The 17767-nt window shown below is 40.5% G+C and overlaps 1 protein-coding gene across 1 annotated transcript in view; it reads left to right on the plus strand.

Annotated features, from left to right (window-relative positions):
• Positions 1-17767, plus strand: part of LOC138315647 (uncharacterized) — a 62911-nt gene that overhangs the window by 17282 nt on the left and 27862 nt on the right. Inside the window, exons 24-39 of the mRNA XM_069256826.1 lie at positions 350-528; positions 1152-1266; positions 3047-3276; positions 3614-3728; positions 3902-4125; positions 4355-4469; positions 5207-5478; positions 6101-6215; positions 6440-6724; positions 6943-12257; positions 12618-12732; positions 13115-13296; positions 13574-13688; positions 14148-14410; positions 14984-15098; positions 17583-17740. Of these exons, the coding sequence (XP_069112927.1) occupies positions 350-528; positions 1152-1266; positions 3047-3276; positions 3614-3728; positions 3902-4125; positions 4355-4469; positions 5207-5478; positions 6101-6215; positions 6440-6724; positions 6943-12257; positions 12618-12732; positions 13115-13296; positions 13574-13688; positions 14148-14410; positions 14984-15098; positions 17583-17740 (7913 nt within the window). The remainder of the gene's footprint in view (positions 1-349; positions 529-1151; positions 1267-3046; positions 3277-3613; positions 3729-3901; positions 4126-4354; positions 4470-5206; positions 5479-6100; positions 6216-6439; positions 6725-6942; positions 12258-12617; positions 12733-13114; positions 13297-13573; positions 13689-14147; positions 14411-14983; positions 15099-17582; positions 17741-17767) is intronic.

Here is a 17767-nt window from a genome sequence, read left to right on the forward strand (position 1 = left end):
TTTGTTTAGATTATGAACTGAAAATTCTGTATCACATATTTTAAAAGTGTTCCATTTTGGGAATTCCGATTTGGGTAGCTTCACGTCAATTGTAATAGCGAAGTAGAATAATGTTATCCCAAATTATTTAAGTCGTTGGAAACTTTTCAATCCATCAAGCGTGTTTTGAATGAACTTTTTAGCGTTAAAACTAAATACTGCCTTAGATTACGTTCTTAAGGTTCGATATAAAATTATCAAGTTCAGATATTTTGATTTTGTAACTGGTGATTTTATGATATTAAGCATAATGAAGTATAAGTTGACTGGTACACATTACATGGAACTAATACATGCCATTTGTTTATAGGTGTCCAAAGTACCCTAGCCTGCCATCAAATTGTCGACTGATTTCTGACTTTACAAACCCATGTTGTGAGCGGCCAGTTTGTGACGGCCAGACAGGGTCAGTGGTTACTGGTGTAAATCCAGTCATCGGAGGGACTACGGCCGCTCCAAACCCAATACCAACATTGGCTCCTAATGCCCGTAGGTATTTTCATTCATAATCTAATGCATACTTTTATTCAGTCTGAAAGATTTTGAGCATTTTGTTTTAACATTAATAAAAACTGGGATGTAGGACACAGGGGTGTAATAGACCACTTAAGGTATGATGGAAATGGTTTCATTTGAGTGCAAAAACCTAAACTGACTGCTTACTACACATTTACTGCATATAAGGGTCAACTTAGCAACTAGAGGCGGGATCCATTCTGAAAAATGTCAGTTTTCTAGAGTTGGTCAGTTTTATAAGCTCACCTGGCCCGAAGGGTCGGTGAGCTTTTGTCATGGCGCAGCGTCCGTCGTCCGTCAATTTTACACAAAAATCCCTTCTAGTCATAAATGGCTGAATTGATTTCGAATTTGGTCTGAAGCTTCCTTGAATGAAGGGAACCAATCTTGAATAAATGGTGTACATAGCCCCAAGGCGCCTAAGGGATGGGGGCCAGAAGGGGAAATATAACATTTTTTAAAAATCTTTCTATAGAAATATATTAATTTCAAATATATCGCCTTCAAATTGCTTACTTGTGTTTCATTAAGTGCAAATTATTTGTATCATGTTTGTATAATTTGCCTTTGTTTTAGTAATGGATTTTGTGTTACAGAGTATTGTGTGTATGAGAATGCCCAGTACGTCCAGGGCCAGGAATGGGAGGTCGGCTGCCTTTACAGGTGTAGATGTGACGATGCTAGTAGAGGAATCTATGTCTGTAATGAAAGGTATGTACTATTGCTTGTATTCTTCCTGGACTCTTTCAGGTCCTGCATTGGAATATTGCCTCCTGTCGCCATGTGTTGTTACTCTGCGTCCTTCGTATACTCTCTCTTTTTAAAGATCTGTTTCTTATGGAAGGATGAATATTGTGTGTATCTCAGATATGTGTAGTTTATCTATTGTTAGAAGAGATGAATTTGGTTAACTGTTTACTTTCTTTTATTGTTGTATTTTCTCGAGTCATCCAAATGTATCTGGAAATCTTAAACACATTATGTTATCTTACTGTTGAGTTTTCCTATTTTGCAAACTTTGGAAGTAGTTTAAAACTATTAAATGAATCAAGACATTATATTTACACTTGCTAGGCTTGGTCACTATACGCTAATACTAGCCGATTTTGTTTACCATAACTGCATGGTAACATTGAACTTTGAACTTGCGTAAGGAAATGTTCTGTGCAACGTAAAAGGACTACTTTTTTAAAAAAAGAAACACATGGCTTTGTTTACATTTTGACGCAACATTACGTGTATATTGTTGTTTTTCATAGAATTTTGGAAAAATGTAAACAATATATACATGTTTTATATTTATATATGATTCAAACAATTTTTAAATTAACAATTGTATAAAGAAACGGAAAAATATCCCGACCGGGGCGACGTGCTTTCATTTTTGTTAAAAATGATGGGTGTCAAATGTAAACATTACCTCTGTGCCTATGTTCGTCCTACGATCGAGCCTTTGGGGTGGACGGGTGTGAGACCCTCTGATAGAGGTCAGTTATAAACATATCCTCTTGTCTTTGTTCTTTGAGTATTTAATCATGTGTATTATAAAACATGCACCGCTAATAATCCACGTGTTGACATTTCCGCGTCACCACAAATACATTGTATCCATCGAACACAAGTGAATTTGTTTCATCTATCGATGGCGATATGGATCTAAGCGTAGATTATATTATCACATGGCCCCCAAGGATGTAATACCGTCAAGTCAGACGACATCTCAAACACATTGAGCTACTTGAAAATCGGTGTTTTGCCAACTTCGGCAAACTAAAGTGTGTAAGCGTGCGTCAGCTTCGCCTCGCTGCACAATAACGGTCACCGAGTTCACACATGTGGCCGTGTACAAATTCTTTATGTTATTACGCTATATATTAACTTTTAGCATAATTGAATAAATATTTAAAGTTCTGATCTGATTAAATAAAATTATCTCTGAAATTTACTTTGTTTGTCATGTTTATTTTACACTAAAATATTGAACTTTTTTGTCGTTGCGGATGAATAATTCTACCTTACGTGAAGCGTCACCATTCGCTGTTCAAATGAGTAAGCTCCTCCCACTTTTGACCGACTTTTATTGAATAATTACGGCACTTTCAAATGACGATTTTATTGCATAAGATATAAATAAAAAGGAGTGTGAGTGTAAATATAGGGATTGGATTTCGTTTTTATGTTAACCATGCTTGTATGGAGCAATTCCTCTAAGAATATATTCAGTATGGGGCGCTAATGCGCCCCATAGAATATATTCTTAGAGGAATTGCTCCATACAAGCATGGTTAACATAAAAACGAAATCCAATCCCTAAGTATTTGCAAGTTCTGAAGTGTTAAGTTCAGCCCGTATTCATGTTCTATTAACATACATATTAAAGCTAGGATACTGTATGGAGTATGGTGTTGATTTGTATGGCAATACATGCAAGTGAATGAAATGTCCTGCACATAAATACAGATTTCTCAAAAACGTTTTTAATCATTCTCAGGTGCCCAAAATATGACAACCTGGGAAGTGAGTGCAGTCTGGTAGCTGATATGAATGACGCTTGTTGTCTTGCCCCACGCTGTATATTCCCACCACTTACTGGTAATGCCACTGGAAGCTTCACCCCTGACCAGATTCCTACTGCTGCTCCAGGAGTCATCAGCGGAAGCATCAACATCCCAACCCCAGCCCCTGTTCCAGGTGGATCCACAGTCGCCCCACCACTACTCAGTGCGTATACACTCCCTGACCCATGTTCGTTTGAGTTCCATTTTAGCACCTTCCATTCTCAGGACTGATATCAATCAGGTCTGTTATATCTGGGACATGAATAGGTCACCCGTTCTTTGTTAATAACGATATTCTACCCATGTAGCTCAGCAATGGTCCCAACAGTTCCAAGCAATTGTACCAACCCTTTCTAAGGGATAGCAATAAATAAAAATACTTGGCCCAGCTTCTTGCCTTTTAAATTGTCTTCCTATTTAGGAGTAAGGTTAAATTATTGTCTTAACTTCAAAATGTGTTTAGTGGAATTTGTTCACCTACGTTTTATTATATATTTTAGCATGGTGTGAATACAAAGGAGCACGGTACAGCCAAGGACAGAAGTGGTACGATGGCTGTGACTATCAGTGCGAATGTGTATCAGCATCAGCCGGCAAATTCAAGTGTGTTGAAAGGTAAGACATCGGCAAATGTATTTCTGTAAACTTTGTGGTTTCAATTTCATAAAATGGTTTTAATATCAATCAAAATGCAATCGATGTGATGTTCAGGTATTAGCAAATAGTAAGACATATTCAAATTTTAAGGGTAAACACTATTTCTGAATTTCTTAATTCCAATTCTACAGATGCAGAAAATACTTGAATCTTCCTGCCCAATGCCGTCTTGTGAAGGATCCAGCCAATCCCTGCTGTAAGACTCCAGAATGTGACTTCACTGGTGTGACTCAGGGCATCACTAACTTCCCTAAACCTCCTGTGGGACCAACCATAGGTCCACCAGGACCAGGAGTCGGCCCAACTATGGCACCAAATCCTAATTCAAACCCCACTCCAGCACCCACACCGAAAGGTATTGAAATAGTATACACAACCGTTACCATAAACCGACTTGTTTTTGCTGTAACTTATTTTCACAAATATTTTGTAATTAAGACTCAAATGCTTCATATGTACCTATGAGTGCAGAAACACGTTTTAAGTCATTAAAATGATTATACTGAATAATGAATTAAAATATGAATATGCAATGGAGATATAAATTATAGATGCAAACTAAATTGAACTTCTTATCTTCATAGACACCTGCGTGTACAAGGGTAAGAATTACAATGAAGGTCAGCAGTGGTATGATGGCTGTGACTATGTGTGTTACTGTGAGGACGGATCTGCTGGTGTCTACAGGTGCAGTGAAAGGTAAGTACTCAACGCACTGTATATTACAGTTCGTCTCATTTAGAATTTATTGTTTGAATTTAAGTGCAAAGTACATCCATCGAATATGTCATGTCTTGGTATTTAATGCTTCGCATTTCTGGAGTGTCAGGTTATAGTTTACTTATAGAAGTCTCTCTATCTTACACTTAAAGTTACCTATATTTGGCATTTTTGGAAGTAAAAATTGTGTTCTATATTTTCTTATATAATAATTAGGTTGCCTCGTTGGCATAGAAAAACAAACATGCGGGTGTATCAAAAATGGGTATGTTTTTCTCTTAGATCTATTCATCTTGTTTGAGTAAAATGTCCGAAGTTTATTCTGAAATTATTTGAAGAGATGAGATACATTTAAATTGTATCTTTACATTTGATGGATGGAAAAAGGCCTTTGATTTCTGTAATAAATGGACAGAAAATGCTGTTAGGTGGTTATCACATATTGTGACTCTCTCAAATATTTTCTTGTGTTATACAAATATTTTGTCTCTGAGTACTGTAATAGACATTTAAGATTCTTTGTTACTATATGATTAACATTTTCCCCAAATTATTGACATAAAATAATTAAATGTAGAAAAATCCAGTCATAAAAACCTGTTCTTACCAAATCTGCTTTCACCAATTCTGCCATATTTAGATATGATATGTGTTTGGAATAATATTTCTAAAGTTGTATCATCATTTAATGAAATTAATTCTGTTTGTGTTTAAAGATGTGCAGCCTTCCCAAATATACCGGCTAGCTGCAAGCTTGTGTCTGATCCCAAGGACCCATTCTGTTGTGAGGTACCAGAGTGTTCGTTCACTCCTACCAATGGCACATTCTCAGGCTACGGCTACCCAACAGCTGCTCCTGGAGTCATCACTGGAGGAAGTGTTGTTAAACCAACACCTAAACCTAACATTCTACCAACACCACAGCCCCAACCTGGAGTGTCTACTCTGGCTCCCACGCCAGCCCCCTCCCTCGGGCCCACATACAAAGGTAATTAGCTGAAATATCGTCCCGTACAGCACAGCCCAACATGTGTTGTCTACAATGGCTTACACGCCAGTCTCTTCAGAATTTTGTAAATGGAGTATTATGGTTGAACTAAGAAAAATATTAGCTCGATTAGATCACATGCTTTTTACAATTGTATGTATAAAAACAATATGTTGCAAATGCATGATGAAATAATATTTTTCAAGTAAATTATTTTCCGTAAGTAAGTTCTTGAGCGTAATCACAACGTTCGATTGTTTATATGAAGAATACACTGTCTATGTTTATTCTTCTTGATATATCTTGCTCATCACCAGTCATTTATAATTGATTGATTTAAGTTCACATGTTCCTATCATAGAATAATTCCAGTGCTATACTTACCTCACTAGTTGTCTTATGAAAGGTTGATAAAGATCTTATCAATAATACACTGAACTCGGAAGCAACAAATGTTTTGTTAATAGATAGATAACTCAATTCTTGTTTTGATAACGATAAAGAAAACTTCGACCTCGCATGTGCGCTCGGGATCTAGATATTTTCCCGAAAATGTGAAATGTGATTAAATATGGGAATCAGACCTCAGTGAAACTGAATCATCATAATATTTCCATTATAGATGTATGTGTGTACAAAGGCCAGCAATACACACAGGGCCAAAAGTGGGAAGATGGATGTGACTATAACTGTGAATGTGTTAATGCCAAGACTGGATTTTACCAATGTTCTGAACGGTAACTTGACTGGTTATCAGATTTTCATTTTTGTTAAAATTCCATTAGTACGTTTCTGGAATGTTTTGGTATTTCTTGACATCATACTGCAGTCTGTTAAATTAAAAGGCGCGTCTGTGAGAGTGATAATTGTTGGTAATGTCATGGATTTTGTGCAATATAGTAAAAAGACAATTGATAAGGTTATGTTTTGTTATTGTTTCCTGATTTTCTCTCTTTTATAGATGCTCCAGATATGTTAACCTTCCTGATGGCTGTACCTTACAGAGGGACTATGTAAACCCATGTTGTATGAAGCCTTACTGTGTCCTCAAACCCACCCCCAAGCCAGCAGTTACACCGTCCCTCGGACCTGGTCAGACACCGTCCCCCAATCCCACAGCGTCACCAAACCCTGTGTGTATGTATAATGGTGTGCCATTCACTCAGGGACAGTCCTGGTCAGATGGTTGTGAACTGAAATGTGTTTGTGAAAATGCTACCACAGGATACTTCAGATGTAATGACAGGTAAAATTAAAGACTTTTAGCAGATTTACTTCTAGCAAGTAGCATCCTAAAGTACTCACAAAACTCTCCTATAAATCAATTTGCTATTAAATAAATTACGTTCGCAGTAAGAGAAGGATTTTGTTGCTTTGTTGTTGTCATGCCAAAAGAATAATTATAAAAAAGAATCAGAAATATATTATTCTAAGTGATATGAAAAATTGATTATTTTTATTTAGATGCCCACATTACGATTTAACTCCTGGTTGTACAATGATTACCGATCCACGTGACTCATGCTGTCTGAGGCCATACTGTGACCCACGAATCACGCCTACTCCTGCACCAGCTATCCCCACTGCTCCAGGAATCCCAGGCCAGATTTACACACCACAGCCAGGTAAAACATTCGCTCCAAGTCTATACCCAACCCTCCCAGGAGGAATACCACTAATGCCTGGCATGATGTTAACCCCTGCACCAGGGCAGACTTATGCACCAGGCCTTTATCCAACACTTCCTGGTGGAGCCACTCTTGTACCACCTTTCGCACAAACTCCATATCCAGGTTACACCTATGCTCCTCAAATACCAACTGCACCAGGTGTTCCAGGACAAATGTACACTCCAGCCCCAGGACTGACATACGCTCCAAACTTATATCCGACCATTCCAGGTGGAAAACCTCTTATGCCAGGTATGATGATCACTCCCGCACCAGGTCAAACATATGCCCCAGGATTGTACCCAACTCTTCCAGGAGGAGCCACTCTTGTGCCTCCATTTGCTTACACACCGTATCCAGTCTTCACTCCAGCTCCGATTCCTACCGCTCCTGGAGTTCCAGGACAAATGTATACACCTGCGCCAGGAAAGACTTATGCACCAAACCTTTATCCTACCATTCCGGGAGGACAACCTCTTATACCTGGCATGATGTTGACACCATCACCAGGACAGACCTATGCTCCTGGTTTATACCCAACCCTCCCTGGTGGAGCCACACTGGTACCACCATTGGCCTATACACCACAGCTAGGATACACCAACGCACCCATCCCAACAGCTCCAGGTATACCAGGACAGACCTACACACCTTCACCAGGCAAGACCTACGCTCCATATCTGTACCCCACTGTACCAGGTGGTGAGACTCTAATGCCAGGAATGATGCTGACCCCAGCTCCGGGACAGATGTATATCCCTGGATTCTATCCAACCCTGCCAGGAGGTGCTACACTGGTTCCTCCTTTGGCTCAAACACCACCCTCTTTATACACTGCTGCTCCAATTCCGACAGCACCTGGAATTATTGGGCAGACATACACTCCATCACCAGGCAAAACTTACGCCCCAGGGCTCTACCCAACTGTACCAGGTGGGCAAACACTTGTGCCAGGTATGATGCTTACACCACAACCTGGCCAGACCTATGCTCCCGGATTGTACCCAACTCTTCCCGGAGGAGCAACCCTTGTTCCTCCATTTGCTTACACTCCGAAACCAGTTTACACTTTTGCTCCCAAAATTCCAACTGCACCAGGAATTATCGGACAGACATACACACCATCTCCTGGACATACCTTCGCCCCAGGGTTATATCCGACTGTACCAGGAGGGCAGACACTTGTCCCAGGCATGATGTTGACCCCACAACCTGGTAAGACTTATGCTCCAGGACTCTACCCAACACTCCCTGGAGGAGCAACCCTTATACCACCATTGATGTACACACCTTTCCCAGGATATACTTACGCTCCACCGATCCCAACTGCTCCTGGCATCCCAGGCCAGACGTACACACCTGCTCCAGGAATGACGTATGCACCAAATTTGTATCCAACTGTACCTGGAGGTCAACCACTTGTTCCTGGAATGATCCTGACACCAGCTCCTGGCCGAACATACTCTCCACTGCTCTATCCAACATTACCCGGGGGAGCTACTCTTGTACCACCATTTGCTGGTTACACGTTTGCTCCTATTCCAACAGCCCCAGGTGTGCCTGGCCAAATATACACTCCTGCGCCTGGAAAGACATATGCCCCAGGACTCTACCCAACTGTACCAGGTGGTCAAACTCTTGTACCAGGAATGATACTCACTCCGCAACCAGGAGAGACCTACGCTCCTGGTTTGTACCCAACACTTCCTGGTGGAGCGACACTTGTGCCACCATTGGCTAATACTCCGTATCCCGGATTCACATATCCTTCACCAATCCCAACAGCGCCAGGAGTCCCAGGGCAAATGTACACACCGGCGCCTGGAAAGACATATGCACCAAATCTCTACCCTACCATTCCAGGAGGACAACCATTAGTCCCTGGAATGATACTAACCCCACAACCAGGCCAAACCTATGCTCCTGGTTTATACCCAACCCTCCCTGGTGGAGCCACATTGGTGCCCCCATTGGCCAAGACACCACAGCCAGGATACACCTATGCGCCAGTCCCTACAGCCCCAGGCATACCAGGACAGACCTACACACCATCACCAGGAAAGACCTATGGCCCAAATTTATATCCAACTGTACCAGGCGGCGAGACTCTGATGCCAGGAATGATGCTGACACCAAAACCTGGTGAGGTCTATATTCCAGGTCTGTATCCAACACTGCCTGGAGGAATCACACTTGTACCACCAATGATTTATACTCCATATCCAGGATACACAAATAAACCACCGATACCTACTGCTCCAGGAATTCCAGGTCAGACATACACGCCATCTCCAGGAAAAACATATTCTCCAGGACTTTACCCAACTGTCCCTGGTGGTCAGACTCTTGTCCCAGGCATGATGTTGACACCAAAACCAGGACAGACATATGCCCCAGGGCTGTACCCAACACTGCCTGGAGGAGCGACTTTGATTCCACCTCTGATGTACACTCCTTACCCTGGATTCACCTACGCTCCACCAATCCCCACGGCCCCAGGAGTTCCAGGACAGACGTACACACCTGCTCCAGGGCTTACATATGCACCAAAACTGTACCCAACGATTCCGGGTGGACAAACCCTTGTTCCTGGCATGATTCTTACTCCACTTCCAGGCCAGACATATGCTCCTGGTGCTTATCCAACATTACCTGGGGGAGCGACGTTGGTGCCTCCATTTGCCGGTTACACATTTGCTCCTATTCCAACAGCCCCTGGTGTTCCCGGCCAAATCTACACTCCCGCTCCAGGAAAGACATATGCCCCAGGACTCTACCCAACTGTACCAGGTGGGCAAACTCTTGTACCAGGAATGATTCTCACTCCGCAACCAGGAAAGACATACGCTCCTGGTTTATATCCAACTCTTCCAGGCGGAGCGACCCTTGTGCCACCATTGGCTTACACACCTTACCCAGGATATACGTTTAGCCCTCCTATTCCAACTGCTCCTGGTGTCCCTGGACAGATCTACACACCCTCACCTGGAAAAACATATGCTCCAGGATTGTACCCGACAGTCCCAGGAGGCCAGACACTTGTTCCTGGAATGATGCTTACTCCAAGACCAGGACAGACTTATGCTCCAGGATTATATCCAACTCTTCCTGGTGGAGCCACTCTGATTCCACCCTTTAGTACAACTCCAATCCCAACAGCTCCAGGAATACCTGGACAAACATACACACCATCACCTGGCAAAACTTTCGCCCCAGGACTCTACCCAACATTACCAAGTGGAGTCACTCTTGTTCCAGGTATGATTCTAACACCACAACCAGGGAAAACATTTGCTCCAAATGTATTACCTACTCTGCCAGGAGGTGTAACCTTAGTGCCACCTCTAGCTTACACACCATATCCAGGATTCACATTCTCTCCACCCATTCCCACTGCACCTGGCATCCCCGGTCAGACTTACACACCTTCTCCAGGAAAGACATATGCCCCAGGACTCTACCCAACTGTACCTGGAGGACAGACTCTTGTACCGGGAATGATGCTTACACCAGCTCCTGGCCAAACCTATGCACCTGCGCTATATCCCACTCTACCAGGCGGAGCTACTCTAGTTCCTCCATATGCACCCACTCCATATCCAGGTTTTACGTTCTCACCACCAATTCCAACAGCTCCGGGAATAGCAGGGCAGACATATACACCTTCCCCAGGAAAGACCTACGCACCATACTTGTACCCAACAGTACCAGGAGGTGAAACTCTAATGCCAGGAATGATGTTGACTCCAGAACCAGGAGTTATGTACCAGCCAGGCCTGTACCCTACTCTGCCTGGTGGTGCTACACTCGTTCCTCCTCTGGTCAGTACTCCATACCCTAAATATACCTATGCTCCACCTGTGCCAACTGCACCAGGAATTATCGGACAGACATACACACCATCTCCTGGACATACCTTCGCCCCAGGGTTATACCCGACTGTACCAGGAGGGCAGACACTTGTACCTGGTATGATGCTGACTCCACAACCTGGCCAGACCTATGCACCAGGACTCTATCCGACCCTCCCTGGAGGAGCAACCCTTATTCCACCTCTGATGTATACACCTTTCCCAGGATATACCTACGCTCCTCCTATCCCTACTGCTCCTGGTATCCCAGGTCAGATGTACACACCTGCTCCAGGAAAGACGTATGCACCAAATCTGTACCCAACCGTACCTGGAGGTCAACCACTTGTTCCTGGAATGATCTTGACACCAGCTCCTGGTCAAACGTATGCCCCTGCACTTTACCCAACACTACCAGGCGGCTCTACCTTGGTGCCACCGTTTGCTGGATACACGTTTGCTCCTATTCCCACAGCACCTGGTGTTCCAGGTCAGATTTATACTCCTGCTCCAGGAAAAACATATGCACCATACCTCTACCCAACAGTGCCAGGTGGCATCCCACTAGTTCCCGGTATGATGCTGACGCCATCACCAGGAAAGACCTACGCACCAAACCTTTATCCCACCCTCCCTGGTGGAGCTACCCTGGTCCCACCATTGGCCAACACTCCATACCCAGGTTATACATATCCAGCCCCGATACCAACGGCACCAGGAGTTCCAGGACAATTGTACACACCTGCGCCAGGAAAAACATATGCACCATACCTCTACCCAACAGTGCCAGGTGGCATCCCACTTGTACCCGGTATGATGCTGACGCCATCACCAGGAAAGACCTACGCACCTAACCTTTATCCAACCCTCCCTGGTGGAGCTACCCTGGTCCCACCATTGGCCAACACACCGTATCCAGGATATATCAACGCTCCCATCCCAACAGCTCCAGGTATACCAGGGCAGACCTACACACCTTCACCAGGCAAGACCTACGCCCCATATCTGTACCCCACTATACCAGGTGGTGAAACTCTGATGCCAGGAATGATGCTGACGCCACAACCGGGAGTAATGTACCAGCCAGGCCTGTACCCAACTCTGCCTGGTGGTGCTACACTTGTACCTCCTCTGGCTTATACACCATATCCAATTTTCACCCTTGTCCCACCAACACCAGCTGTCACTCCATCGCCATACCCAGTACCTACCGCTGTACCGGGCATCTTTGAAGGCAAGGGCGTCAATGGACAAGGAAGTAAGTCTATCTAATTTAAATTATATTTAATGTTTCAATGCTAAAAAAAATTCCCTTAAAGGGAACACTTTATTCAATGCGTTATAAAATTTCGATAAAACTAAATGTAATTAATTATTTCTCCATTTTGTGTTTAATTTAACTGCTTTAATGTTTTCAAAAATCATATCATTATTTACAATAATATAGGTTTCGTCTCGAAACATTTCTGAATTGATTAATATATGAATTACGTTAAAATCGACGTTCTTTTAAATTTTGATGTGCGAAATGAGACAAAAATGGTCACAATCATGCTCCACACCATATTTATGTATGACAGTGTATAAGATAGTAACAGAGCTGTGATTTCTTCCCTAGAGGTTTGTATGTATGAAGGAGTGGCATATCAACAGGGAGATAAGTGGCAGGATGGATGTGCCTATAACTGTGAATGTATTTACGCGTCAATAGGCCGATACAGGTGTAAAGAGAAGTGAGTTCTTATAATCTGACTTATCTTAATTCAAATACAAAAAAACTAAGAGCTAAACGATCATGTTTTGATCACAACATACGTCCTTTATTATGATGTGTAGGTACAAAATTAAATCGTGTTCTTGTCAAATTTTAACTTATTTTCTTTGGTTTTGCAATTGATTGAGATACCTGTCACATGATACTCTATAATTTGCAAACTATGTTTTAATGAAACTACCCTTCTTGAGCTGAAGGTATGATGTATAGATGGTGTCTCATGTTTCTTTAACATTTTGAAAGTTCTTTTCATATTTAAGTTGAACATATGCTGTTTCTAAATCATGTTGCTACATAAGAATGGGATTTTTTTCATGCTAATGTCTAAATTTTGTTGACAGGTGCCCTCTATTCCTAAATGTACCCAGCTATTGTCGTTTGGTGGTTGATCCAAATGACGCATGCTGTAAGGTGCCTCAATGTGTTGAGCCCACTCTACGCCCGACCCCCGGCCCACAACCTGTCCCAGGGGTATCTCCCACCCCACACACTGGACCACAGACTCTAGCGCCAACACTCAAAGGTAACAGCAGATTCTGAAAACCTTGTGAAAAGCAAAAATGTGACATTTAAAAAAAAACATTAATGCTGATAATCCTGTAATGTTGGTTTAAATGATATATAGTACAAGTGAAGGTATTAAATAAACCATGTGGAAAACGAAACTAGACAAAATAGCAAGATTTACGAATACCAAATTAGGTTTTGTTTGACTCTTACTAATGTAGAAAAGATACCAGGTTAGAATAACACCTAATCATAATCATAGTGACATTTACATGTTTTTTTAATATTTTCAGAAACGTGTGTGTTTAATGGTAAATCCTACACTCAAGGCCAGCAGTGGTATGATGGCTGTGACAGAACATGTGTGTGTGAGGATGCTAGCATAGGCTATTATCGCTGTGACGATAGGTAAGTGACATTTAATCTCGAAAGATAAACGTCTACTGTTTTGAATTATTTGGAAATATTGTCCTAATTTTCTGTTTTTACAAGTCTCTCTTATCATGTTAACTTAGTTTCCCAATTCATCTTTTTCTTCAAAAATATAGATTATTTGATATTACTTGTAAATAACAATACGTGTTCCTTTCGAAGAAGGAATCTCACACTATTTCAATATTTCCTAATTTTATTTTTAAATAAGTTGTAATTAATTGTCCGCATTTTTATCATAAATAAATAAATATCAGAGTAGACAATTCTTTGTGAACAAAATTGAAATAGAGGGTAGCCAACTCCATTTCATTTTAACTCTAATTGAAATTCAATATGGGAGAAAAAATCAAGGATGCGTTGAAGTCTAATATTTTTCTGTTGGTCGAATAGTATCTTTAGTTAGAAAATTTTTTTTTTCTAATTAATTTGTAGATGTGCCAAGTACCCTAACCTGCCCAATACATGTACCCTGACAGCTGACCCTAAGGACCCTGACTGCTGCAAGGTGCCACAGTGTATACCCATCCCAGGTGTTAACGGCAATACTGTGAACCCGTCAGGGCAACCCATCATTGTGACTGGAGTGCCAGGAGTTATCACAGGGTCGGGAGGTACACCAGTACCACGCCCATACATCACCCCAGTTCTACCTCCAGGACAAACACCACCCACAACCGGTGCTCCACTGCCTAAAAGTACGTCATGAATATAGATCAATATATCAGCAATATGTTGACCCATCAGAAGCAAACTAGGACCAGTTCGCATGCTAAAAGGCAGACTTAGGGTTCGGATTCGACTCTTTTCATTTTAACCTAATAGCTGAATAAGTAATTTTGTAAAAATTCGAAGGAATTCAGGAAAGAATGAAGTGTCAAAATATCAACCCTTATCAATGCAACAACTAATTTGTTATACCGTCTCTTTCTTTGATTACCTGTGCGGCGTTTTCAGCATACTATATGCATTAAATAATAAAAAATATTTCTCAGAAATAAAAGAAAAAATCTGGCGAGGAAAAATAGAAAGTCTGTTTCATGCTTTCTTCTTCCTTCTATAATCAAACGACTTCAAATGTACAATGAGGTGTGGTTAATTACAATGGTTGACTTGACTTTCAATTATAATATTACATTTGATACTTGTAATACACCTACTTAAAGCATTAATGCATTTGTTGCATAAGCGCATGCTTCATTGGAGCTGTTAACAGAGCATTTATTATGGAATAAGGATATGCTATTGTTATGCTATTGTATTTGTGTCAGATGAGTGTGTCTATAAGGGCCAAGCGTACCACCAGGGACAGAAATGGCAGGACGGCTGTGACTACAACTGTGAATGTATCGATGGCAAGATGGGCAAATACCAATGTACAGAAAGGTAGGGATATCACCACAAGGCCACAACACTCAATATACGTAGTAAAAATTGTTTATAAAACCACCAAAAGCACACAATGAAATGTGCTTCATAGCCAAGTGATCTTTATATGGAGGTTTGCATTGTATCAGTACCATCCAAAAATTGAGAGGAGGGGTATCACTTTGGGCCGTTTTACGGTCACTCAATGATAAGCAAAATATTTTGCATGAAGATACATTAGGGTCAGCTGCATATTGTATGCTATTCAGAATATCTTATTTTTTTCTGCGCTCATGCTAATTTCAGAGGTCAAAGGGTGAAAATTCACATTTTGATTGTTTAAGTCCTAATTCATGAAATATTAGAATAGAGATAACAATTTTTTTTCAGATTTTGCCTGTAAATATTGGGTTTGTGAAGTTCAGTTCAGAAAACAGATGAAAATTTTAAAAAGTAGGTCATAGTGACCTAGTTAAGAATTTATTCTATTTTAGCATTAAAAATTTAATAATTTTGCTGAAAAGTAAGATTTTTCACCAATTGATAGCTTGAAATTGATGTTTCGAAGGAATGGTAACATCTTTCCGCTAAGCATATGCTGTTTCCCAATGTTTAAAACAGGATTTAAAATTATCTAGACTTGTGTTGTGAGCTTAATTACAAACAACGCCTTCACTGAGGTAGGATGTTAGAATTATGCCTGCTGCCCCACTACATGACCGTGAAATTCGACTAAATTTGGAGTCTTAATTTCATTGTTACCTAGATGAAAATAGTTTACATTTTCATCCTTTCTATAGCTTCAGAGTGACGTTTAGAGCTTTACTTAGGTTCTATAATGATCTGGTTAAGATGATGGCAGCTTAGGGTCATATGAGCTGGGTGACGGGGATGAAATATGTCATATTAAATGAAAGGTATATTCTGTCAAGTATGTATCTTCTGGATTGTTTTAATATATAAAGCAAATGTTTAAGCTATTTACGTTTGTTTTAATGAGATGATCTAAAGCAACACCTGCATTGCATTTTGTTAGAATTGTGCCTGCTGCTCCATTGCATTATCGTAAAAGACGGTTAAATATGGAACCTTTATCTCGTGACTTTACCAGACAATATCATGTATTTAACATCTAGTGTTCACCATAAGAGAATATTATCTTATTATTATTAACTGGTTTGTAGTGTCAGAAAAGTTTTCATGAAAAAGAAACCTTCTCTATGATATTTGAGACAGAAATCCAATATATTTTGATCTAGGTAGCCACTAAAATTGAGATTCCAGATTTAGTCGCCTTTTCCGATCATGCAATGAGGCAACAGGCACACTTCAATGTAGGTATTGCTTAATATTTTCTCTTACAAGAAACTTAAATAGCTTAAACACTTGCTTTGGACATGGAAAATCCAGAAGATACTTAGTTGACAGACAATAACATTCATTGATTATGACCTAATTTATACGTGACAAAGAAATTGTGACGTTTGAATGTAATAATCTAAAGTAGATCTGACAAAATACAAATCAAGTGCTAAATATTACTCTAAAGCTTTGAAATGGTTGTAAATTTTATAAAAAAAAATCATCTCAATAACCGTGAAATTAAGTTTCGAAATTAAGTCGCCTTTCATGATCATGCAGTGGGGCAGCAGGCATAATTCTAACATCATACCTCAGTGATGGCGTTGCTTGAAATTAAGCTCATAAAACTAGTGTAAATATTTTAAAATCCTACTTTAAACATGGGAAAACAGCATATGCTTAGTGGACAGATGATACCATTCATTGAATATGACCTAATTTATGCACGTGACCTAGCCAATATGATCCTAGGATGTAATCATCTTAAGCAGATTATGTCAAGATACCTATGCAGTACTAAATATCAATTTCAAACTTTCCAATCATGGATAAATTCTAGTTTTCAGCAAAAATATTAAAGTTTGTAATGCAAAAATAGAATAAATTCTTAACTAGGTCACTGTGACCTACGTTTTGAACTTTTCATCAGTTTTCTGAACTGAACTTCACAAACCCAATATTTACAGGCAAAATCTGCAAAAATTGTTATCTCTATTCTAATATTTCATGAATTAGGACTTAAACAATGTAAATGTGAATTTTCACTATTTGACCTTTGACCTCTGAAATTACCATGAACTCAGAAATAATCGGATATTCTGATTAGCATACAATATGCAGCTGACCCTTATGTATCTTCACGCAAAATATTTTGCTTATCAGTGAGTGGCCGTAAAACGGTAAAACAGTCCAAAGTGATACCCCTCCTTTGAAATGACAATATGGCACAAGATATTTTATGGAGTTGAAGCAACATTTATTATGAATGATAAGTGTCTTTCTGACAAAATTGAGGTTACGTTGAATTCGAATTTAATGTTGCTTAAATATGCAAATTTATTTTCAGTTAAAAGTTACTTATCCTTTTTGAGAGAGAAAAAGACAGTACTGATGAGAAATCTTTGAAATGCTATTCGACAGGTGCCCGACATTCCCAGTGGTGCCACCACAATGTACACTACAGAGAGATACCAATGACTACTGTTGTTATGTGCCCCACTGTGACTTCAACCAGACAGTACCTACACCAGCTCCTCAGGTATCTCCTGTACCCGGGGCAGCCAACATTCCCTCCTCAGGTAAGTAATAGACAGAACCTACATCAG

Source organism: Argopecten irradians, chromosome 2, assembly GCF_041381155.1.
Source record: "Argopecten irradians isolate NY chromosome 2, Ai_NY, whole genome shotgun sequence".
Taxonomy (NCBI): domain Eukaryota; kingdom Metazoa; phylum Mollusca; class Bivalvia; order Pectinida; family Pectinidae; genus Argopecten; species Argopecten irradians.